We start from the raw sequence: 26,941 nt of genomic DNA, 5'->3' as shown, positions 1-26,941 counted from the left end.
AATCTCTGTTTTGCATATTACACTATCTTCCAACTTTTAAGCTCTACATCTACATCTACATTTATACTCCGCAAGCCACCCAACAGTGTGTGGCGGAGGGCACTTTACGTGCCACTGTCATTACCTCCATTTCCTGTTCCAGTCGCGTATGGTTCGCGGGAAGAACGACTGTCTGAAAGCCTCCGTGCGCGCTCTAATCTCTCTAATTTTACATTCGTGATCTCCTCGGGAGGTATAAGCCGGGGGAAGCAATATATTCGATACCTCATCCAGAAACGCACCCTCTCGAAACCTGGCGAGCAAGCTACACCGCGATGCAGAGCGCCTCTCTTGCAGAGTCTGCCACTTGAGTTTGTTAAACATCTCCGTAACGCTATCACGGTTACCAAATAACCCTGTGACGAAACGCGCCGCTCTCCTTTGGATCTTCTCTATCTCCTCCGTCAACCCGATCTGGTACGGATCCCACACTGATGAGCAATACTCAAGTATAGGTCGAACGAGTGTTTTGTAAGCCACCTCCTTTGTTGATGGACTACATTTTCTAAGGACTCTCCCAATGAATCTCAACCTGGTACCCGCCTTACCAACAATTAATTTTATATGATCATTCCACTTCAAATTACAGAAGTAACTGCTACCAGTGTTTGTTCCGCTATCATATAATCATACAATAAAGGATCCTTCTTTCTATGTATTCGCAATACATTACATTTGTCTATGTTAAGGGTCAGTTGCCACTCCCTGCACCAAGTGCCTATCCGCTGCAGATCTTCCTGCATTTCGCTACAATTTTCTAATTCTGCAACTTCTCTGTATACTACAGCATCATCCGCGAAAAGCCGCATGGAACTTCTGACACTATCTACTAGGTCATTTATATATATTGTGAAAAGCAATGGTCCCATAACACTCCCCTGTGGCACGCCAGAGGTTACTTTAACGTCTGTAGACGTCTCTCCGTTGATAACAACATGCTGTGTTCTGTTTGCTAAAAACTCTTCAATCCAGCCACACTGCTGGTCTGATATTCCATAGGCTCTTACTTTGTTTATCAGGCGACAGTGCAGAACTGTATCGAACGCCTTCCGGAAGTCAAGAAAAATAGCATCTACCTGGGAGCCTGTATCTAATGTTTTCTGGGTCTCATGAACAAATAAAGCGAGTTGGGTCTCACACGATCGCTGTTTCCGGAATCCATGTTGATTCCTACATAGTAGATTCTGAGTTTCCAAAAACGACATGATACTCGAGCAAAAAACATGTTCTAAAATTCTACAACAGATCGACGTCAGAGATATAGGTCTATAGTTTTGCGCATCTGCTCGACGACCCTTCTTGAAAACTGGGACTACCTGTGCTCTTTTCCAATCATTTGGAACCTTCCGTTCCTCTAGAGACTTGCGGTACACGGCTGTTAGAAGGGGGGCAAGTTCTTTCGCGTACTCTGTGTAGAATCGAATTGGTATCCCATCAGGTCCATTGGACTTTCCTCTGTTAAGTGATTCCAGTTGCTTTTCTATTCCTTGGACACTTATTTCGATGTCAGCCATTTTTTCGTTTGTGCGAAGATTTAGAGAAGGAACTGCAGTGCGGTCTTCCTCTGTGAAACAGCTTTGGAAAAAGGTGTTTAGTATTTCAGCTTTACGCGTGTCGTCCTCTGTTTCAGTGCCATCATCGTCCCAGAGTGTCTGGATATGCTGTTTCGATCCACTTACTGATTTAACGTAAGACCAGAACTTCCTAGGGTTTTCTGTCAAGTTGGTACATAGAATTTTACTTTCGAATTCACTGAACTCTTCACGCATGGCCCTCCTTACGCTAACTTTGACATCGTTTAGCTTCTGTTTGTCTGAGAGGTTTTGGCTGCGTTTAAACTTGGAGTGAAGCTCTCTATGCTTTCGCAGTAGTTTCCTAACTTTGTTGTTGTACCACGGTGGGTTTTTCCCGTCCCTCACAGTTTTACTTGGCACGTACCTGTCTAAAACGCATTTTACGATTGCCTTGAACTTTTTCCATAAACACTCAACATTGTCAGTGTCGGAACAGAAATTTTCGCTTTGATCTGTTAGGGAGTCTGAAATCTGCCTTCTATTACTCTTGCTAAACAGATAAACCTTCCTCCCTTTTTTTATATTCCTATTAACCTCCATATTCAGGGACGCTGCATCGGCCTTATGATCACTGATTCCCTGTTCTGCACATACAGAGTCGAAAAGTTCGGGTCTGTTTGTTATCAGTAGGTCCAAGATGTTATCTCCACGAGTCGGTTCTCTGTTTAATTGCTCAAGGTAATTTTCGGATAGTGTACTCAGTATAATGTCACTCGATGCTCTGTCCCTACCACCCGTCCTAAACATCTGAGTGTCCCAGTCTATATCTGGTAAATTGAAATCTCCACCTAAGACTATAACATGCTGAGAAAATTTATGTGAAATGTATTCCAAATTTTCTCTCAGTTATTCTGCCACTAATGCTGCTGAGTCGGGGGGTCGGTAAAAGGAGCCAATTATTAACCTAGCTCGGTTGTTGAGTGTAACCTCCACCCATAATAATTCACAGGAACAATCCACTTCTACTTCACTACAGGATAAACTACTACTAACAGCGACGAACACTCCACCACCGGTTGCATGCAATCTATCCTTTCTAAACACCGTCTGTACCTTTGTAAAAATTTCGGCAGAATTTATCTCTGGCTTCAGCCAGCTTTCTGTACCTATAACGATTTCAGCTTCGGTGCTTTCTATCAGCGCTTCAAGTTCCGGTACTTTACCAACGCAGCTTCGACAGTTTATAATTACAATACCGATTGCTGCTTGGCCCCCGCATGTCCTGACTTTGCCCCGCACCCGTTGAAGCTGTTGCCCTTTCTGTACTTGCCCGAGGCCATCTAACCTAAAAAACCGCCCAGCCCACGCCACACAACCCCTGCTACCCGTGTAGCCGCTTGTTGCGTGTAGTGGACTCCTGACCTATCCAGCGGAACCCGAAACCCCACCACCCTATGGCGCAAGTCGAGGAATCTGCAGCCCACACGGTCGCAGAACCGTCTCAGCCTCTGATTCAGACCCTCCACTCGGCTCTGTACCAAAGGTCTGCAGTCAGTCCTGTCGACGATGCTGCAAATGGTGAGCTCTGCTTTCATCCCGCTAGCGAGACTGGCAGTCTTCACCAAATCAGATAGCCGCCGGAAGCCAGAGAGGATTTCCTCCGATCCATAGCGACAGACACCATTGGTGCCGACATGAGCAACCACCTGCAGATGGGTGCACACTGTACCCTTCATGGCTCCCTTGCTGCTATATCCCTAAGGGGCCCCATTACGCGCCTGACGTTGGAGCTCCCAACTACCAGTAAGCCCAACCTCTGCGACCGCCTGGATCTTGCAGACTGAGGGGCAACCTCTGGAACAGGACAAGCAGCCATGTCAGGCCGAAGATCAGTATCTCAGGTTTTCAAATCTCGTCCAATGCAGTCCCCAACAATCAGACTTTCCTTCTCATACCGTACAGTAAGTCTCCCTTGACCTGTGGTTCTGGGCGAGTTTCCCAAAATCTACCCCTTTTCCTAGACCTCTCCAGTCCTTTTCCTTCACCCTTCTTCCTTTCCCTTCAACCTTTCTGCCTGAAGAAGGAGCCACTGGCTCTGAAAGCTTGCCAGTCACAACGATCTTTTATGTGTGTGTTCTGCAGCCACTTGATGAGTAGATTTTTTATCTATCCAATTCAATTCAATGATTACGTACTTTTTATCTATTTGGCCTTCACTTCTAAGATGTGCTCCATTTATCTCCCAACTTTGAATTCACACAAATATTCCCTAACTATAGCTTTGCAGTGAGGTGCAATAGTTACAGCAGGTGACTTTTTACAAAAGTTGTGATGCAAAATTGTCAATAGCACATTTTTTTCGCATGCAATCCACTCTTCTCTGTGTCCCCCAACTCTGGAGGGATTTTATCTATCACTGTATGTTTTCTATGACATTTCCTAGAAAGAAGACTTTTTATTTGTCTTTAGTTATATTTTTGATATATTTTCTTCATTTACTTGCTACTTATATATATATAAAAAAAGCCTTTCCTTAGCCTCTAAATTAATAACATAGGCCTGCGTGAATTAACCAATGGTATGGGTAGCAGTCATCACTAACACATGTATGTCAGATCAAAACACATCATTTCATTAACATTAGGGTGAAGCTGTGAACAATGCATTTTCCAAGGCAACAATTCCAGTACATGTAAAGTAAGCACTATTGCGTCCATCATTGTTCACAAAACCATTACTGTGTTTTTCCCACAAACTGTAGCAACTTAATACTGTGCTCCTTATTTTTTCTATTTACATGATTACAAGAACCATAGTTTAATACATACCACAACAAATAGTTTCATTATATTGGTTTTTGTTTCCAGAATGTGTATACCTTAAAATATTGAAAAAACTGAATAATTTGCAAATTATTTAATCACACTACAACTTACCTTTACTCTAATTGCCTAGCACAGATGTATCACAAATATCTACAGGGGCAAGGAGAATGATTTCACATCCTGGATGTTGATAACAATGAAATATTATTTTTGTAAACTTTTTGAAATTCACACATATCAGTGGAATAGTATTGTTTTTATGGTTTTTTAATGCAGCTGTGTTGTGTGTTTTATTTGTTCAAATGGATTAACTGGAATATCATGCTCTTACATAAAAGTCCTTGTTTTTGAAAATTTGTTGCCAATGGATATTCATCCAAAGTTGGCTAAAGTTTAAAAAGGTTTACTTAATTAAAATGTGTATATATTTGTCTTGATGATCCACAGGGATGTGCTATAACAGCAGTCACAAATGAACTATCACGAGATTGCACAATATGGTATAGAAGATCAATTATTAGAGTTTTAGAAAATCACTGATGTCACAGGCATAAGAAGAAAGAGTCTGGTATCTTTTACATTAATAATTAAGTATGAGAAAACTTTATGGAAGAGGAGTGCTGCCAAGTGCTTCTGCAAATGCCAAAAGTCTCTAAAAAATGTACAGGTTATTTTACGAAGACTCCAACTAATCTTTTGCCCTTATTTTTTTACTGTGCAAGATCAGAAACAAAAACCCAACCAAAGCTGCATATGGTAGTTGGTCATGCTGTCCCAAAAAGGAATGTTGGGTAGATGGGTATTTTGAAGACCTTGCAGAATCACAAGTCAAAGATATCTATCTACTGGAAGCACTGAGCTAAAATGGATTATGTCGAAAAATAAGAATATCTTTTACCTAAAAAAGAATGATTTCTCTGCCAGGCTGAGAAGGTTTTTTCTTGCCCCTGTATGTTAATGTTACATGTAGGATAAAGCTTTATGTTTTATACCTTCATTTGTACTGCTGATGAATTTTTGTAGCATCCTCCTCCAATTTTACCAAGAGTGCTCCGCCAAGATTCTTTGGATAAATCGTGCATTATAATTTCATTTTCTTCTGACCTCATAATAAGTGCTCTTTTAGTGTGATGGTCAGAATGTGTATCACAAATCCGCAAATCCGGAGAAGAACATAAAAGTTTTTCATTTTGTTGGGAAAATGCCATATTTGCATTTCTGTTTCTTAAATATCGTATTATATATCTACGTATCTCTCTCAATTTTTTGTCACTATTAACCCTAGGCACAGCCCTTAATCTTGAAAGACTACTTTGATACGTAAGCCAATTCTCCAAATTTTCACCAAGATCTGTAAGATTTGATTCTACTTCGTTTCTACCTTCAGCTCCACCAAGAATATTTTGAAATGTTTTCAAGGCATTGAATAGTGACATCACACCTTCGTGATAAGGGCTGAATTCTTGGAAACTTGGAGGTCCCAAAATTACTGGGGCTATACCTGCACTTGTCACTCTTTTCTTCTTCGGTAACTCACAAATTTCGCTTTCATTTTGATTGTGCCGCCTTTTACGTTTGATCGCAACATCTGCAGTTATTTTACTACACACACTCATTTTATCAGGCAACTTGTAATTCTGTCTTACTGTGCAAGTATCATGAGTGAGTGCACTGTAAGAGCTAACGGTCAACGGTAACTCACATGCCTGAGGTTTTGCCACGGCATTTTTTTCCTTGTAGTCTACAGGCACCTTATGTACATGGACATTACAAGCTGAACACTGTCTGTGAATTGCAGCTTTACTTATATCAAATGTGTCTAAGTTTCTGTTCGTAGAAACTTTGATGTTACCAAATTTCCAGTGAGTAGTGACAACCTGCAGATGAGCTGCAGCCAGTTTGTTAGTTGAAGATGGATGTTTAACATATTTGTCATGTGTTAATATGGTTTCATTTTGGCAGTGTGTTCCTGCATCTATAATTGGAAAGGAGGAGTTTTTCCCAGCATTAACAGGGCTCCCAATCTCTTTGGGTTCATATTCTAAATCATGATGTAACTTTATTGTGTGACTAGTTGCCCCACTGCTATTTATAATTTCTGTTTTCATGCTGGCTGCTGCTACTTCTGAGGCATCTTGTTCTTTGTTATAACCAACAATCTTAGCTTGATTCTGAAACAGAATAAAACATAATTTATCAAATATTAGTAGAGACTATGAAAATAGAGTCATCAGTTTGTTATTTCTAAATGTAACTTGGTAGAATGGATGTGCTTGCTCACATTAAACGTATGCTAATGAAAGTACTGGTCATTACGTGTATAGGAGCTCAGAATTACAATCTTTAGTTGTAGTCACTGAATAAAGACACATCTACATCGATACTCTGCAAAACATTTAAGTGCCTGGCAGAGGGTTCATTGAACCATGTTCACAATAATTCTCCATTATTCCAATCTCAAATAGAGCGCACAAAAAACAAACACATATATCTTTCCGCGCAACCTCTGATTTCCCTTATTTTATGATGATGATCATTTCTCCCTATGTAGGTCAGCATCAACAAAATATTTTCGCATTCAGAGGAGAAAGTTGACGATGACAATTTCGTGAGAAGATCCTGCCGCAGCGAGAAACACCTGTGTTTTAATGATGCCTACCCCAAATCCTTTATCGTGCTTGTGACACTCTCTCCCCTTTTCACGATAATACAAAACGTGCTGCTCCTCGTTGAACTTACTCAATGTATTCTGTTAATCCTACCTGGTATGGATCCCAGACCGTGCAGCAGTACTCTAAAAGAGGATGGACAAGCATAATGTCTGTCTCTGCAGTAGATCTGTTACATTTTCTGTGTGTTCCACCAATAAAATACAGTCTTTGATTTGCCATCCACACATTTTCTGTGTGTTCTTTCCAATTTAAGTTGTTCATGATTCCTAGCTATTTAGTTGAATTTATGGCCTTTAGATTTATTGTGTAACCAAAGATTAATGGGTTCCTTTTAGCACTCATCTGGATGACCTTACACTTTTCATTATTTGGGGTCAATTGCCAATTTTTGCACCATACACATATCTTTTCAAAATCTTTTGCAATTTGATTTGATCTTCTGATGAGTTAACTAGACGATGAACGACAGCACTGCAAACAACCCAAGACAGCTGCACAGATTGTCTCCTAAATTGCTTATATAGATATGAAACAGCAGATGGTCTATAATACTACCATGGGGTACACCAGAAATAACTTTTGTTTTACTCTATGGCTTTCTGCCAGCTACTACGAACAGTGACCTCTCTGACAGCAAATCATGATTCCAGTCACATAACCGAGATGACATTCCATAAGCACACAATTTCACTACAATCTGCTTGTATTGTACAGTGTCAAAAACTTTCTGCAACTCGAGAAATACAGAATCAATTTGAAACCCCTTGCCAATATCACTCAACACTTCATGTGTATAAAGAGCTAGTTGTGTTCACAAAAATGACGTTTTCTAACTCCATATTGACTGTGTGTCAATAGACCATTCTCTTTGAGGAAATTCATAATGTTTGAACACAATACATGTTCCAAAATCCTGCTGCATATCAACGTCAATGATATGGGCATGTAATTTAGTGGATTACTCTTACTACCTTTCTTGAATATTGATGTGACATACACAACTTTCCAGTCTTTGGGTACTGATCTTTCGTCGATCGAGTGATTGTATATGATTATTAAGTGTGGAGCTATTGCATCAGCATACCTAACTGGTATACAGCCTGGACCCAAAGACTTGCTTTTATTAAGTGATTTAAGTGGCTTCACTACTCCGAGGATATCTCTTTCTAAGTCACTCATGTTGACAATAGTTCTTGATTCAAATTCTGAAATATTTACTTTGTCTTCTTTGATGAAGCAATTTGGAAGGGTGTATTCAGTAACTCTGCTTTGGCAGCACTGCTGCTGATAGTATTTCTTTGATTGTGTTTTGTCGCTAGCATACTTTACATATGACCAGAATCTCTCTAGATTTTCTGCCAGGTTTTGAGACAAAGTTTCATTGTGTAAACTATTATAACATGCATTGAAGTCCGCACTGAATTTTGAGCTTCTGTAAATAATTGCCAATCTTTGAGATTTTGCATTTGTTTAAATTTGGCGTGCTGTTTTCATTGTTTCTGCAACACTGTTCTGACCCGTTTTGTGTCCCAATGGGGATCAGTTCCATCATTTGTTCATTTATTTGGTACAAATCTCTCAATTGCTTTCAATACTATTCCTTTGATGAATTTTTATCTGCTTTTCTGAAAAAGTATATTTTTGTTTATTTTTGGACGATTTGGGTGTCATTCTATGACCAACTTGTATTCACTAATCCCTGTATCCATTTTGATGCTTGTTGTTAGCTCAGGATTATTTGTTGCTAAGAGCTCAAGAGTGTTTTCACAACTGTTTACTATTTGTGTGGGCTCATGAACTAAATACTCGAAATAATTTTCAGAGACTGTGGTTAGCACAATTTCGGATGATTTTTTATGCATTCCTCTGGATTTAAATATGTATTTTTGCCAATATATAAAGGGTAAATTAGTCATCTGTGATGGGAGGTCGGAAAAAGGATCCAACTATTATTTTATTCTGGTTGCCAAGAATGACTTCTGCCCATACCAACTCATTGGAGCTATCTATTTTAATTTTGCTACAAAATAAACTACTTCTAACAACAACAAACTTGCCACCGCTAACTGTGTTTAGCCTATCCTTTCTGAACACTATTAGGTTCTTCACAAAAATTTGGCTGAACTTGTCATCTGTGATGGGAGGTCGGAAAAAGGATCCAACTATTATTTTATTCTGGTTGCCAAGAATGACTTCTGCCCATACCAACTCATTGGAGCTATCTATTTTAATTTTGCTACAAAATAAACTACTTCTAACAACAACAAACTTGCCACCGCTAACTGTGTTTAGCCTATCCTTTCTGAACACTATTAGGTTCTTCACAAAAATTTGGCTGAACTTGTCTCCAGCTTTAGCCAGCTTTCAGTGCCTACAATGATTCGAGCATCAGTGCCCTATATCAGCACTTGCAGCTCTGGTACTTTCCCAACATACCTATGACAATTTACAACTGTTATATCAATGGCTCCTGGATCTATGTTCTTCCTGTGCTCAACCTGCACCCTTTGAAACTGAAGCCTTTTCCGTGTTTAGCCGAGACCCTCCTACCTAAAAAAAACTGCCCAGTCCATGCCACACAGCCTCTGCTACCCGTAAAACAAAGATATGCTAGCATAAATAATGATGTTGAGGTATCTACCCAGTTTTTGAGATTGGATTAATTAAAAAATAGATGATGGTTTTAGTGCTTCAGTTGTTTCTCATAGTCTCCCCTAAATTGCATGCAGCGCATAGAAGATTTATACATCCCTATGAAACTGTCGGAAAAGGCTTTCTTCAGGATGTACTCCAAATCGCATGTTACAATGACTTGAATGTTGGTTTTGTCATCAAAACATTGACCATTCATGTGAAACTTTGCCCTCTGACATTTTATGTAGGATTGTATTCATAACAGTTGCCTCATCACCTGTGATTACTTTTTTCTAAAAAATACTGACTGCATTTTGCATTTCTATCAAGTCACAGCATGCGTCCATGCATTGTTATTGTTCAGAACTTTAAGTGTGCGAGACAAACTTTGCGTGCACTTTTCTTTTCTTAAAAACATTCCAGAGAATGTCTTTAACATTTGATTTAGAGATGATGCTCTGTTACAATTTGTGACACAACACAGAGACACTACGGCCACATGACCATTACTTAACACTGTCTGCTCATAAATGACTGGTCAAATCACATCTGTTGCTTACTTGTAAGATCATAAGTTCACACTGCCACTATAGTTACTGTGTTGAATTGGGTTATACCGCAGGAATAAAATCAGTGTCAAAACCTTTTGGACAGATGGTGTTTGTAGAAATCCAAAAGAAAGGTATCACGAAATTCATGATGATACACACAAACAGTTGTGATGCCAGCTGATAGATAAGAATTAGCAATGAATATCAATGAGGATGGATTGCAGCTAAAAATTAGATGACCTTCAGTAGGAGCTCATTTTTACCACCAAGCTGTAAGTCTCCTGTGGGACATCCAAATCCCCTTACGAGCCAAGAAAAACCATTATCAGCCATATTTTTTACGTCTAGGGAATCTGCAACCACATTTAGCACTAATAAATTGCTCGTCTTGGTTACCAATATTCCTTTTAATTTTTTACTCTTTATGACGCGTTTTGCCCCCAGCATCATCAGATCTTTGGTACAAAATATAGCATGAGCAATGTGGGAAAACAACTTTGGGTACAATGATGCAATATGGTAAATGTAATAAAAGGCTAGTTGAAGAAGTAATTGTACATGACACAATGAGTTGAGTTCATACCTTAATTGGTACATAGTATCTAGTCAAATGTTAACATTCTTCCTTAATATCAGTGGCCAAAACTGCTCATTACATTCAGCATAACACAGTAAACAACTTAGAGGCAACATTTATACCAGATCACAAAATATCTGACACACATGAATGCTTAATTACAATTAATTTATAAGCTGTTATGTTGTATTCTATGCTTAAATAATGGATCACATTTTGAAAGATGGCGACAGACACGTACATATGAATCAATACAAATTATGTAGCTAACATTAAGTGTAATTAGGCATTCACATGCAACAGATATTTTGTGAGCTAGTATAGATAGTGCTTATTATAGCACTTCATCGCAAAAGATGTTTACTTAGTAATATGCATAATTGCAGGAGTGAGTTTGACAACTCCTGTTAAGAAAGAACATTCACAACTGACTAGATACTATGTATCCATAAAGATATATATCTCAACTCACTGCGTTATGTACAGATAATTGTTTCTCCACTTCATCTTATGTTACTTTTTGTATATTGTGTCATTGTACAGAAAATTGTTTTCCACTTTTCTCATGTTATATTTTCAAGCACAGAAGTTATGGTCCTAAGAATGAAACACATCATAAAACATAAAAAGAAAAAGAAATATTGGCAACCAAGACAGGAGTAATTTATTGCAACTATTTATGCCCCTAACCCGAACTATCAGTTATAGCAAACACAGTGGTACTCTCCAGGCTGTAGAAGTGAAGTTCTTGAGGTTGATGCTCTATAATACCAGAAAATATCCATCAAGATGCAAAGCAGTCACTAAAGAGGATAGATGAAACTAGAACAGGGAGCAAATGACTTGAAAAAGAATGTGAAAGTGAGACCTAGAGGCTGTCCCAAGAGACAGCTGATCACTCAAACAAAATAGGATCTGGAAGGAAGATGAAAGTAGTGGCACAACGCTGGGAGAGAAAATCTATACAAGGCCAGAAGAAGAGGAAAAGTGCTCTTATATGACACCTGGGCAGCTGGAGATGGTTAATCAATGACTACACTGAGATGTCTCTGAGAAGAAAGAGGCATTTTAGCACAGGACAGATTAAGGTAATCATGAGGAGTGTAAGGGAGTGGATGTAGTTCGCAACAATCCTTAGACAATTTGACATTAACTGTACATTAGTACATTGCAAAACCAATCTGCATGAGAAAGGAAAACAAGTAGGTAAAGGACAGAAATGGAAGATTTGGTTTGCTAAGCACATAAATTGGAGATGAGCCAACCACTCCGCATCACACCAAGCTTCTAGTCTAAAAGTTTGGGCTGGACGCCAGAAAGTAAACAAACTTTTTAAAGTTTTACCGCACTTGTTCCTGTCAACTAAAACAGTAAGTAGATCCCCCACTTCAAACTGCTTCTGCCTTCTAATCAAAATATAAAATGCTGTTAATGTGCAGTGACACATACATCACAGATGGATGGAGCAGGAGGACATGGAGTATGAACTGTGCATAAAAGGAAAGTACCTGATTTGAAGGCAGATGAAAAACTAATTCACCCGGCCATAAAGATTGATCTGTATGCTATGGCCAGACTGCTGCCTACTGTCCTCTACTGCCTGCCAGTTTCCCACCCACTGTCAAATGGCTCTCCATCTCTGAAGTGAGGCTGCAGACTGTTAGGTAACTGGCACATTGTGTCATATGATGACCCCTGCATAGGCCTCATAGCCACAAGTGAGATATAGATTTTCCCTGTTGTTAAAGCTGCTGAGGAATACCTTGTGTTTTTGTCACTTCCTCTGCAAGTTACATGCGTTGTACTGCTTGTATGCACTAAGAGAATCAGTTTAGATGATAAATTGTTCACTATGATGATAACTTCTCTACTTCCTCTGCAAGTTACATGTGTTGTACTGCTTGTATGCACTAAGAGAATCAGTTTAGATGATAAATTTTTCACTATGATGATAACTCATCTATATCAATCTTTTCAGGAACACATATAGTTCTGGACTATACACAATAAGAGTTGTTGGGGGGAAATCCTAAATATACAGTTGATAAAATTGACTGAAAAACCAAGGGAGTTCCTTCGCTTCCAAACATCAGTGTATATTAAAATACAGTTGTGCTAACTGAACCTTCCATTAGTACTCGGTAGAACAACTTCATATTTATAAATGAGCAGCCACAATTTTGGGCTTTTCATTTATTAAAAATGTACATTTGTGATGCCTGCATAAAATACTGCAAAATGAATACTTCAAAATTACATGAAGACAGCATTTTGTTTTGAAATCTGCAGATTTCAAATAATTTAGCTCCACTTAAGAAGCCAAGGCAGTGATCTGCCAAAATGCTTCTGTAAAATATTGGTAGAAGCTATAAGCATAAAGTAATCTCATCTTACACAATATTTGAACATTTAAGCTGCATGCCATTGCTTGTAATTTGATTTGAGACATTGTTGCCAGAGGTGGTCATTGTCACCAGCATGAACAAGAGGCAGTCAGTGTGTGTCGGGAACCACATGAACAGCTAGACAGTGCCATACTGTAACATAAATCATGTTGTGCAGAAAGTGGTAATATTCCTATTTTATTCCAATATGGTTTGAGTTATTCTGAACATACTCGTAAAATTGTTAACAATTGCGAATTAGTTACGGCCACATAAGTGGTTATTTTGAATGAAGGATTTCCAGAATATAGGTGAGTGTTTTCCTAGTTCGTGGTACAGAGCTCTGAACTAGCCTTGCTACCTATGTAGTTAACACTGTCAGGTACCATCTGTTGCAGTGTGGACAATGAATAGTTTCAGAGTATGTACCATTGGAAGATGGCTGATTAATATAAACTTTGTTGTGTTCTGCTTGAATGTGAGTGTACATTCACACTACGTACATTTCATTTCATAATGCTCCCTGTACAGATATATGAAACTCTGTCAAATACAGTATCAATATACCAGTCAATTTTGAAAGGGCACTTTCAAAACTACATTCATATCTGAAAGGCAATTTCGGTGGTTTCTAAAGTGATTTTTAAAGTCATTCCACTTACGAATCACATAGATAGGGAGTTTTAAACCAGTTGTGCCTTATGGAGTGCTGTTTCTAGATGTATTTCTCATAGGTTTGTTCAACATGTGACTATTATGAAAATGTTCCATGAGCTCAAATGAGAATCCCTAGAGGGAAGACATTATTTTTGCAAAACAGTACTGAGTTTAGAGAACTGGCATTTATGACTTGACTGCAGAATGATTCTACTGTCACCAATGTACGTATTGCATAAAGACTGAAAAGATAAAGTAAGAGAGAAATTAGGGCTCATAGAGAGGCATATATACAGTTGTTTTTCCCTCACTCCATTAGCAAGTGGAACATGGAAGGGAATGAATAGCAGTGGTACAAGGTATCCTCTGCTACGCACAGCATAATGGCTTGTGGAGTATGTATGTGGATGTGCATGTGGATGTGGATGTGGATGTGGATATGGATGTAGAGGTATATGTAGAGTTGCCATTTGTTGTTAAGCTGTGACTCATGAGTCTTAATGCAGTGGCTGAAAACAGGGGTGATTTTAGAAGCTGCAGTGGCCATTCTAATTGTCTCATGATGCACCACATCTAACATTTTTATATAGAATGGACTAGCAAGTATGCAGGCCATTCATCTGAGGTTGCACAAAAACTCTGAGAAACTGGAGTACATGGATTCCATTTGACATTCATTACATATTGTGAAGTCACAGGAGTAAGAAGTGCTTGGAGTGAAAACTCCACATGACTATAAGATGAGAATTACAAACGTGATATTTAATCAGATAGTAATTTGAGTGAAAGCACAAAAGAGAGAGAGAAACCTGCACAAGAAAATGACTCAAAAGAGGAACAAGAAAGGCAACTTGCACTAAGGAATGGGTGGGGGCTCTGGATGAAGAGTTCAGTGAAAAGCCTTTCTGTCTAAACCTTCATGAGGGGGCAACATAGGAAACTTATGCAAATGCGCTGATACAGTGACTGCTTGTAAGCGGTTGGGAAGGAGGAGAAGCAATAGGGGAAGTATACTTTTCTTGCAAAGATACCTATACCTGTCTTCTCTCTCTTGCTAGCGTTATACTTTTTCTGAGCTTTTAAATGCTTAAGATGTGTCAGAAAGCTATGACAATTGCACAACATTTATATATGGCTTAAGTTCAAAAGTGTGTGACTTCAATGATTCTATATGATTATTTGGGCTGGAGGGTGATTAATGAGCTGAATTCTAATGGGATAACTACACATTCAGTATCAGAAAAAAAGAAAAGCATTCTTGCAAAATAATACTGTACATCATCTCTGGTACCTACCTATATGAAAGAGCACATGAAATAGAAGTCTTTTAAATATCCTGAGCAGAAATGGAACTTTAAGGGACAGATTTAACAATTGCAATGCTTACCTTGATAATGGTTACTAAAGACAAAAAAATTTGTGTTGGTATAGTTGCTAAAATCTACTTAAAAAGCCTAATGAATATACTTTGCTCAAGTATAAAATATAAATTTCTTGATCTACATAAAGTTGTTAAACAGATATAAAGTCATCCCTATGACAGAAATGTACGTGAAGGTTTCCTTGTCTTATTGGTGCAATAAAACCTTCTCAGCTTAATGCCTTTACCAGAAGGTGGGAAGATAGAATACAGTTGCCAAAATGTCACAGATGCCTGCGAATCGCCATGCTCAGTACGTAGGAACTCCTGATAGAAACACTAGCAGGTAGCTGTGTAAAGCTGTCACAGATGCCTGCGAATCGCCATGCTCAGTACGTAGGAACTCCTGATAGAAACATTAGCAGGTAGCTGTGTAAAGCACGTAAATGCTATTAATGTTCACTTTATTCGAAACATCAACATACATAGAAAATGTGTATGCTATACGATGGTAAGCAGTGAACTGACGGAGTCAAATATATTCTCCCTGTGAAAGTCTCAACTCAGTGCAAAAGAGTTTTGTATTCACGTGCTTACATTACTGTTGCTGAGGTCCTGGCATTGTAAGTTCCACTGGAGGGTTCTCCCTGGGTCTGAGACGGTGTCGATCAGGAAGTACTGACTTGCTTAGTGCTCTAACACGTACAGCCTACTGCTGACACTCAGAAATGGGACAAAACCAATTTGGCTCACATTCCTGAGCTGTAGGCAGCTTTGCTGAGTGCTGCAATCCAGATTGCAACATGTGTGTGGTGGTTTCACAGCATAGGGCATTTGTGCGCCTGGTCACAGAAGAGAGTGCGAAACTAACACAGCCGTGGTCACATGGGCTCACCTATGTGAGGAACATTTATGATGGCCATGAGTATGGTTGGTGATGCTGGCCATATAACAGCATCCTCGTGGCAGAGGTTAGCGACATCATTATCGCGAATGCGTGGAATTGCTCAGATTGTGTTGGCTGCTAGCAACTGTGGGCAGGGTGTTGCACTAGAAACGTATAGGTACCAGTGATTGTTGTTTGGTACATCCATGCAAAGTCATTGCTGCACGATTGCAAAAAGTTTCTCAGCCAGGACTAACTTGCATTCCATTGTTTCGTTTTTGTGCAATATCAATGACACCAGTACCCATGGTGGCAGTCTGATGGGCCAAAGCATTCAAAGCAAGATGATTGACATGAGAGACAACTGAAGTATGTAGATACCTCCAGAGCTGAGAGAGTGTTCTGTTGCCCACTGGGTCCTCTTACATCACCTGTCCCAATCGTTGCTCTGGTGTCCTTGCGAGTCAGTGGAGCAATGCCCTTTCTTGGTGGTGAATGGTGAATTTGCTATCTGTCAGAGGTGCTAAAAAGATGTCACTGATAATGCGGTATGCTCCTATGTTGTGTAATAGGATGACAAATTTGGAAGTGTCATCAAAGATACCCTGGTTCTAGAGGATGAAATCAATGGTCATGAGCCAAGTTGCCATGACTACTCCAGTTGGAATGGGTGTATTCTTTTGCTTCTGTAGTGGGTAATGTGGTCTGAGGGAGGTGGCAGTGGTGGGTGCTGGATGAGATCCCTGGGACCATAAGTGGTGCAGATGGCAAATCAAGAATCTTCCCACGTGTTCCAGCCAGCTGGACCCAGTATGAGGTTATGAAGGGATTCGGCTGGGTTGTACCCGACACTGACGGACCAACTGAATCAAATGATGTGCTGTTCTGTAGTCTTGAAATAGTCTATGAAACACTGTCTTGTTGGCAGGAAGAAAGACTGAGCTCATTCCACACATAATTTAGGCTGATCTGGGTGGTGAAAAATATTAGCGAGTCTCTGCAGGAGACACCGTTTTGCTTAAATTGTTCACAAAGGCAGCTATCATGCGACAGTTTCTCTGTCAAAGGAAACACAATCTGGTGAAGTGCACTTATGTATTATGTTGAACTACTGTTGTTTGTTGCGGGGTCACCAATCCAGGAATTCCTAGTGGGAATGCTTGTAAGTAGTTGCAGAAAGCAGATAAATGCTATTAACAGGCACTTTATTCCTAACAAGGACATACGTAGAAAACACTTGTAATGATACAATAGCAAACACTGAATTAGTCTTGTTTTCTTGTGCTTGCATTATTATTGTGGGGTCTTCACAAGTAATCCTAGAAGACTATCGCATCAACATTCTGCAGACCCTTCAAGTGGAAAAATGATCAAATGTTTTGAAACGTCCTGGCAGATTAAAACTGTATGCCCGACCAAGACTCGAACTCGGGACCTTTGCCTTTCGCGGGCAACTGCTCTACCATCTGAGCTACCGAAGCACGACTCACGCCTGGTACTCACAGCTTTACTTCTGCCAGTATCTCGTCTCCCACCTTCCAAACTTTACAGAAGCTCTCCTGCGAACCTTGCAGAAAGTTTGGAAGGTAGGAGACGAGATATTGGCAGAAGTAAAGCTGTGAGTACTGGGCGTGAGTCGTGCTTCGGTAGCTCAGATGGTAGAGCACTTGCCCGCGAAAGGCAAAGGTCCCGAGTTCGAGTCTCGGTCGGGCACACAGTTTTAATCTGCCAGGAAGTTTCATATCAGCGCACACTCCACTGCAGAGTGAAAATCTCATTCTGAAAACCTCCCCCAGGCTGTGGCTAAGCCATGTCTCCGCAATATCCTTTCTTTCAGGAGTGCTAGTTCTGCAAGGTTCCCATAAGAGCTTCTGTAAAGTTTGGAAGGTAGGAGACGAGATACTGGCAGAAGTAAAGCTGTGAGTACCGGGCGTGAGTCGTGCTTCGGTAGCTCAGATGGTAGAGCACTTGCCCGCGAAAGGCAAAGGTCCCGAGTTCGAGTCTCAGTCAGGCACACAGTTTTAATCTGCCAGGAAGTTTCATATCAGCGCACACTCCGCTGCAGAGTGAAAATCTCATTCTGGATTCATCAAATGTTTTTATTAAATTGCAATTGCACACCCATCTGCACTAATTAATTCACTCATTGCATTCTGAAGAGCCCACGATCAAGATGAACCTTCAGGGAATTGGAATGAGTCAAATAACATATTAATAAAGAGAAGTAGCTCCTTGAAAAACATTAACAATTATCTATAATTAAACTGCTGTGCACAATTAGCACTAACAAAAGCAAATTTAATGCAATAGCAAAACTATTATGAGTGCTGCTACTTTCTAAAATTTATCTCGAATTAATACGTATTTCAGCTTTATGTAGTTTGTCGGGAGATTATAATTTATTTTTACAGTAGAATGAGAAATCACTCCCTGAGACCTAGACGGGAAGTGCACATGCATTGTCGAGATTTAAATCAGAGGTCAAGCGGAATTATGTATACATACACCATGCTGTACTTGTCTGCTCTGATAAAAAATGAAAGTTCAAAGTAGAGTTACAGTGTTCAACATCAAGTTTGTGTGTTTACCCACTGCTTAATACCTCCCCTATGTTGGATGTTTATCTTTTTATATGAACAGTCATCCTTTCTTTGGTTTCCATTTCAGTCATTCTAAATAACAATTCTGCATTTGATTAGTGTAAAAAATGAGATTAACCTTTGACTATTACACATTAGGCTTATGGCCAAAGCCACCTCACACGCAAGACCACTACCTCTGGCTGCTCAGGCCTGACTGAAACTGAAAAGCAACGAATTGGAGCAACAATCTGTAGTGGAGTGGGGAAGGGAGGCTAGCAGAGTACAGGTGGAGCAGGGAGGGGGGGGGGGGAGGGGGGAGAGAGGAGGCAACAGTGCTGCTTGATGGAACTTGCAGGGACTAGACGTGGTAGACAATGGTATCTGGTGCAGTGTTGCAAGGTTTGGGGATGGCGGGAGGGGGAAAACAGGGAGTGGAAAAGAGAAGAGCCGAGGAGGGAAAACAATTGGTGGTTGCATTGGCAGAGAGCAGTGCCCAGTGAGGGTGAGGGGACATGAGTCGGGAGAGGAGGCAAAAATTGTTGGGTGGAGGTTGTGGGGACAGTTGGTTACCATAGGTTGAGGGTGGGATGATTTTGGGTACAGAGAATATGTTTTACGGATAAATCCCAGCTGTACAGTTTTTTTAAGCTGGTGTTGGAGGGGTGGATCCCAATGGCATTGGTTGTGAAGCAGCCATTCATTCAAATCAAGCATGTCCTATGCAGCTGCATGTTGTGCAACAGGGTGGTCCACTTCCCTTTTGGCCAACCTTTAGTGGTGGCCATTCGTCCTGGTTGACAGCTGGTTGGTAGGTATATTAGTATGAAAAGCTGTCCAATGATTGCAGCAGAGCTGGTACACAACATGGCTGCTTTCACAGGTGGCCCGACCTCTGATTGGGTAGGATAAACCTGTGACAGGAATGGAATATGAAGGGATGGTTGGATTGATTGCTCAAGTCTTGCAGCTGGGTCTTCCAAGGAATGTGATGTCTGTGGCAAGGGCTTGGGATTGGGACTGGCATAGGGATGGATTAGGATATTGTAGAGGTTGGGTGGGTTACGGAAGACCACTTCATGGAGGGTGGAAAGGATCTTGGGTAGGATGTCCCTCATATCACGGTATGACAATAATCAAAGCTGTGACGAAGAATGTGGAGCACTTGAAAGACTCTTCGGGTTTGCTGCCGGATCCTAAAATCAACTTGACTCGATATTTCGGCGATCCAACTGTTCGCCATCTTCAGGAAATGCTGCTTCTGCTGATGAGTCCCGCTGAGAACTGACGCAAGATTGCAATTCGACGTCCTATATAGGCCACCGTTCAGTACACGGCGCATGCGCCGCCCATCACGGTTTCTGCCTTACAAAACAGGGAGGTGGCGCCGCCCTTAGTGAAACACTGCTGGCAGCGATATATCGCAATCCATGCCGCACCGAAGAACGTTCAGTTTTGATGCGAGATAATACGGGATTCCACGTTTTGCTAAGAGGAAACCCATTGTCTCTGTTGATTAAATTATCAGCCAACCTAATTTCAATCGCCTCTTTATAGACACTATTCCAAAAACCGGAAATGTTGGCAATCACAACAGTTTCCTCAAATTTCATTTTGTGTCCCTCATTTAGGCAGTGTTCTGCTACGGCCGATTTTTCCGGCTGTTGTAGCCTCGTGTGACGGCGATGTTCCACACACCTGTCATGCACTGTGCGAATAGAACGGCCAACGTAAGCTTTCCCACATTGACACGGGATTTTATACACTCCGGGTTTCCTAAGTCCCAAATCATCCTTCACAGAGCCGAGAAGAGCCCTAATCTTAGAAGGTGGACGGAACACACTCTTAATGTTAAAATTCCTTAAAATTCATCCAATCTTAAACGATAAGCCTCCAGCATAAGGAAGAAAGGCCACAGACCTATGTTCCTCTTCGTACGCCACCGGAGATGGTCCAAATTCCATAGCCCGACGAATCTGTTTCTCGGTGTATCCATTTTCCTTAAAAACAGTCATCAAATGCTCAAGTTCTTGGGTTAAGCTGTCTGCGTCGGAAATGGCATATGCTCTCCGTACCAAAGTCCTAAGGACGCCACTACGTTGGTGTGGTGGATGAAAACTCTTAGGGTGCAGATTCCAATCTGTATGTGTCGGTTTCGGTGAACACTGTGTCCCAAAGTTCCATCTGGTTTTTTATAAACCATTACGTCTAAAAATGGAAGCATCCCATCATTTTCAACCTCCATAGTAAATTTGATATGGGGATGAAGACAGTTGAAGTGGTCCAAAAATCTGTTAAGAGCATCACGTCCATGCGGCCAGACGAAGAACGTATCGTCCACGTATCTCCAGAAGCACGTTGGTTGCAAAGCTGAAGTCCTCAGTGCCATGGCCTCGAAGTCTTCCATAAATAAATTGGCGACTATGGGTGACAAAGGACTACCCATAGCCACTCCGTCATTCTGTTCAAAAATGTTACCGTTAAATAAAAAATACGTGGAGGTCAGCACATGACGACAAAGCTTCACCAGCTCTTCATCCAGTCTTTCAAGTAATCACAGAATGTGGAGCAGTTGGAACAGTCCAAGATGGTAGTGAGTGACGAAGGGGGCACTCCTTTGTAGCTGGTTCTAGGGGAAGGGGGTTGGTGGAAGGATATTGGGTATATGGCGATATGGCAGATCTGTTTCCAGACTAGGTCTGGGGGTTTGTGCCTGTCTCTGAAGATCTCTGTGAGTCCTTCAGCATACTGGGCAATGCAACTGCCGTCATTGCAGCTATGCCATTCTTGGTTGGCTAGGCTGTTTAGGAGGGAATTTTTGGTGTGGAACAGATGGCAGCTGTCAAAATGCAGGTGCTGTTGGTGGCTAGGGGTTTGATGTGTACAGAGGTGTGGCTGGAGCATTCAGAGGAATAGGTCAACATCCAGGAAGGTGGCATGCTGGGTTGCGGAGAACCAAGTGAAGTGGATGGGAGAGAAGGTATTGTAAGTTTTGAAGGAATGACAGGGGGTCCCTGGCACTGAGTCCAGATCATGAAGATATCATCACTGAACCTGAACCAGTTCAGGGATTTGGGGTTTTGCGAGGCTAGGAAGGTTTACTCTAGATGGCATAGGAGGGTGCCATGTGGGTGCTCATGGTTGTACCATGGGTTATTTCTATACCTTCTTTTCAAAGGAGAAGTAGTTGTGTGTTAGGATGTAGTTAGTAAAGTGTATGAGAAATGAGGTAGTAAGGTGTATGAGACATGATGTAGTAGGTTTGGAGTCTGAAGGACGTTGCAAGAGAGAGTGTTCAATAATGTCAAGAATATGGACTTAAGGGATGTTGGTGCACAGGGAAATGGCATCAACAGTGATGAGCAGGGATCCAGGAGGTAAAGGGGTGGGGACGGTGGAGAATCAGTGAAGGGAATGGTTGTATCTTTGATGTGGGAGGGCTAGGTACTGTGCAATAGGTTGGAGGTGTTGGTCAATGAGGGACGAAATTCTTTCAGTGGGAGCACAATAACCAGTTACAATGGGGCATCCAGATGGTTGGGTTTGTGGATTTTTGGGATCATGTAGGAGGTGGCAGAAGGTCACTGTCCAAGTGTCATAGGAGTGAGGAAGGAAATGGGTTCAGGAGATAGCCAGGAAGGGCCTAAAGCTGTAAGCAGGGACTAGAGGTTATGTTGGACATCAGGGATGGGATCACTCTGGCAGAGTTTACAGGCGGAGGAGTCAGTAGCCGTACCATGTATCAGCTCTGTTGCTATCATTACATAGATTTTATATTGGCATGACTACCAACCAGCTATCTACCTGGACGAATGGCCACTGCCAAACTGTGAGCAAGAGCAAGTGGACCACCCTGTTGCACAACATGCAGCTGAACATGCTTTCTTTGAAAGGCTGCTTCACAAGCTGGGCCATATGGATCTTTCCCTCCACCACCAGCTTTTCTGAACCGTGCAGATGGGAGTTATCCTTACAACACATTCTCTGTTCCCGAAATCGTCTCGGCCTCAACCTATTGTAACCTACTTTCCACATACCTTCCACTCGACAGTTTCCGCCCCTCTGCCCTATCACCTCCTCCCAAATCATGTCCCCTCACCACCGTTGCGCACTGCTCTCTACCAATGCAAACAGTGATCTTTTACTCTTCTCTGCTTTCTGCTCCCTTTTTTCCCTCCTTCACTCACTACCCCATCCTCCCGACACTGCACCAGGTAGCCTTGTCTGCCACCTCTAATCACAGCACGCTCTGCCAGCCAGCACTGTTTCCTATTCCCTCATCCGTATCCTACCGCTCTCCCCCTTCCACTATGGATTGTTGCTTCCATCTGATATGTTTCAGTTTCAGTCTGGCCTGAGAGAACAGTGATAGCAGTTATATGTGTGTGTGAGGTGTGCTTGCTTGTGTGAATGTGGGTGTGTTTTTCTTTTCTGATGACAGCTTTGGCTGGAAGCTTAATGTGTAACAGTCTTTTCATTGTGCCTGTCTGTAACTCAACATATCATCTTTAGGGTGAGTAGCAATCTATTCTTTCCATAACTGTTGATATGACAACCTTTACTTACCCATCGTTTGGATGAATTGGATTAGCTATACTTACCTGTAAAAACTATGACTATTTTAGAGGATAAGAAACAGTAGCAGACATGCATGCACCTTATACTCACACACGTGGGCTGAATAATTCAGAAATTTCTAGACTAGAACACTCTGAAAATATTATTTTTACCTGATGGACTTTGGCAGCCATACAAGCTCTCTCCACCAGTTTTTCCAATTTTTCAATTCTTGAAACAAAATCTCGTTCGGTTTCATTGGTTCTTGCAAAATGTTGTTCTCCATCATATCTGTCTACTATTACTTCAACTGACTCTTTTGTATTTGCTTGATTCTGACACATATGTTTACCATCATGCATCATAGCACCTAGTGGAACAGAAGAAACTAGATTTACATTTAACCAACAGTGTAGTAATAAACAGAAAACAGATTGAACACTAACTCCACTGAGAAAAGTTTGAAGGAATACCTTCTGACTATTTTGGTATAAGCAGCTCATGGTGTCCAGTGCTCATTGAGCAGTCAGTGGGTAGATTGATAGTCCACAGTGTCCAACGGGCACAATATTTCGGTGATCAGACACGTTTCCATCGTCAGGTGTGTTGATGAACTGAGCTCTGACAGCTCTCAGTTCATCAACTTGCCTGACGATGGCGACATGTCTGCTTGCGAAAATATTATGACTGCTGGTCACTGTGGACGGGCAGTACACCTGTGGACTGTTCAATCAACATACACGATAGGAGACACTGAAGAATCACACGATTTATTCAGTTTATTAACCCAACTATTTTTGTTTCTGTAAAAATACTTTCACATTAAAATGTACAACACGAAATACAAAGTAATATAACAGCCCAACAACAAAAAACATACACTTTTATCACCATGTGTATAATCTGTTCTCTCTATATACAGTGCAGAATTTAACACATTCAGAACTTTTCCTGTAAAGCTACTGTTCAAACTGTCGACAACCGTGATCACAGCAGAGTGACGCATCATCGACTTTCCTTACAAGCTCAAGAATCCCAGGAGTTTGGCGTACTACTTCTGTGGCTGCCACAGTTCTACCAGCCAGTTGCATGTAAGTATTGACCAAACATGCATACCGGCCAACTCTCCTTCAGAAAAACTAGTCATACTGCTATGTATCAATGTTAATATGCAACTAACATGACCAGAAACACAAATCCAAGACATAACTGAGCAGTACTGAATGCAAGCTTGAGGGTGAAACTGAAGAGAGTATTACTGTTGGTGACAGCAAGTAATGATAGTGAATGGAACATGCATGTTCATAAAAAAGGCACAGTGCACATATTGCTGACATTTGAATTATTGTGCAGGTACTTTAATTGCAATACAGATACACAGATAGCTAGTGATAAGAAATCAAATGAATCTAATCTGTCATGAGCCACTGGAGGCCATGGGTCCCCAATACCACAATACTCAAAAAATATCTCTTAACAAACCCTGAAATTTTGTTGGAGGAGATCGGGTTTACCCTGTAGATGCAGAAAGTATTAAAAATCAGTACATAAAAACAACTTTAAATATTCAACATTAAACAGCATTGCAAGTGAACATAATCACTTCTGGGGTGAAAAAGCACTGTGGATTGAAACCAAAACTGTCTTAATATCCCAAAGGTCAATGTAGTTGGCTTCTAAATAATATGGAAGTTTTACTGAAAAATTAACGGGCTTACACAAGACTCAGAGCTAATTTACATTGATTTTATATTATACCCAGGTGGAGATGCTGTAACTGCTTGGAAAGATGTTAGAGGTATTGACTGTTCTGTAGTACATACAAAAAAATACGGAAGTTGATATCATTTCCATAACCAAACGAAAGTACTGTTCTGACACTTCAAGCTTTCCCGGCAGATATGTTGTAAATAGTCTTCACGGATTTGCCGCTAGAGCACGTTGTGCGAATTCCACAATATTTCCTTAGAGAACTGTCCGACATCTTCAGGTCGTTCAACCTTGTTGGTGGCTGGGTACCTAGCCACCAGCAAGGCTGAACTACCTGAAGTTGCCAGACAGTTGCTCCGAGGAAATATTGTGGAATTTGCACAACGTGATCCAGTGGCAAACCTGTGAAGAGTATTTACAAAAGTACTGTTATCTGATGGTTAATGTCTACTTATTTTTTATTTACTCCTGTTTTCCCTTTATTTTTCTTCCTTGCTGGAGAAATAGGTGTGTACCTGGATGAGACAGGGTAGTTTTTGATGTAGTTTCTAGCCATGAAGCTGTGCTGTGAGACAAACTTGTTAGTTCTCACACACCCATGTAACTGAGTATGTTAATGCGCCACTTCCAGGATATGGGGAAGTGAGCCTGATACAGATCAAATCTGACTCATAAATAAATGAGAAGGGCAGGTTAGCCAGCCAGCCTGGACTTGGTTTTCAGATGGTCTCCCACATCCCACAGGTAAATATTGGGCTGGTTGGTACCCACGTCCCACTTCAGATACACATTATGAAAATGTTTAGAAAATGTTCTCACTTGCACATGAGATTTACTTTAGACACACCCAAATGGTGCACTCTGAATCCATCTTAGGGAGTGAATTAGTGATTGATAACCTTAGATGTTTAATCCCTACAACTCATAAATCATCATCACTATAGTTCTCACTAGTCATGGCTTTTGAATTACGCAATTGGTAAAATTGGCACTCCTACAGGGGTGTCAATTTTTGAACTTTTTCTTTCTGTAATACAGTGTAAGAAGATGTAAAAGTAAGAGGCTCAATTATTTGTAAATTTTTTAAGTCTCAGAATAAAACTGAAGATCTCAAATTTTTTTTTGAGCATTCTGGAATGCTAGATAGTCTATACTCCAAGCTGGGTGACTTTTGAACCACTTTTCCATTAGCTCAAGTGGAGAACATTCCATTAGCTCAAGTGGAGAACAATAGAGGAAGGAATCAACCAGTGGTGTGGAGGGTAACCTCAAATCTGCTTGAAGTGATTTAAAAAAACCATGAAAAACCTACATCAGAATAGCCAAAAGAGGATCTGAAACTGACTCTCTACAGTGCTTCTTTGCTTAATCAGACCTATAATAATGAGTGCTGAGCCCTTGATCAATTGCAGTCATCAGAATATTCCCCAAACCATGTGCAATATACGCTGAGATGACAAAAGTCATGGGTACCTCCTAATATCATGTTGGACCTCCTTTTGCTTGGCGTAGTGCAGCAACTTGACGTGGCATGGACTCAACAAGTTGTTGGAAGTCCCCTGCAGATATAATGAGTCGTCAATAATGGTGATAGTGTTGCCAGTGCAGGATTTTGGGCACAAACTGACCTCTCGATTATGTCCCTTAAATGTTCGATGGGATTTATGTCGGGCAATCAATTGGACGATTCATTTGCTTGAAGTGTCCTGAATGTTCTTCAAACCAATTGTGAAACAGTTGTGTGGCCCAGTGAGATGGCGCATAGTCATATATAAAAATTGCATTGTTGTTTGCGAACATGGAGTCCATGAATGGTTGCAAATGATCTCCAAGTAGCTGAGCATAACCATTTCCAGTCGAGGGATAGTTTATATTACGTCACACCATTTTGGAGCCACCACCAGCTTGCACAGTGCCTTCTTGACAACTTGGATCCTGACCTCATGGGGTGTGTGCCACACATTAACGGCATCTGTGCCATGCTTTAACCCTACTA

The 26,941-nt window shown here is 40.9% G+C and overlaps 1 protein-coding gene across 3 annotated transcripts in view; it reads right to left on the bottom strand.

Annotated features, from left to right (window-relative positions):
* LOC126188841 (uncharacterized) overlaps window positions 1–26,941 on the bottom strand; it is a 178,828-nt gene that overhangs the window by 32,074 nt on the left and 119,813 nt on the right. For 2 of the 3 annotated variants that reach the window (XM_049930459.1, XM_049930458.1), the window contains exons 6-7: window positions 23,409–23,605; window positions 5,371–6,549 (exon numbers count right to left, since the gene is read on the bottom strand). In XM_049930459.1, the coding sequence (XP_049786416.1) occupies window positions 5,371–6,549; window positions 23,409–23,605 (1,376 nt within the window). The remainder of the gene's footprint in view (window positions 1–5,370; window positions 6,550–23,408; window positions 23,606–26,941) is intronic. The other variant, XM_049930460.1, reaches the window with a different exon arrangement.

Source organism: Schistocerca cancellata, chromosome 5 (genome assembly GCF_023864275.1).
Source record: "Schistocerca cancellata isolate TAMUIC-IGC-003103 chromosome 5, iqSchCanc2.1, whole genome shotgun sequence".
Classification (NCBI taxonomy): domain Eukaryota; kingdom Metazoa; phylum Arthropoda; class Insecta; order Orthoptera; family Acrididae; genus Schistocerca; species Schistocerca cancellata.
The sequence above is the reverse complement of the archived record's forward strand: the minus strand, read 5'-3'. Positions and strand labels throughout refer to the sequence as shown.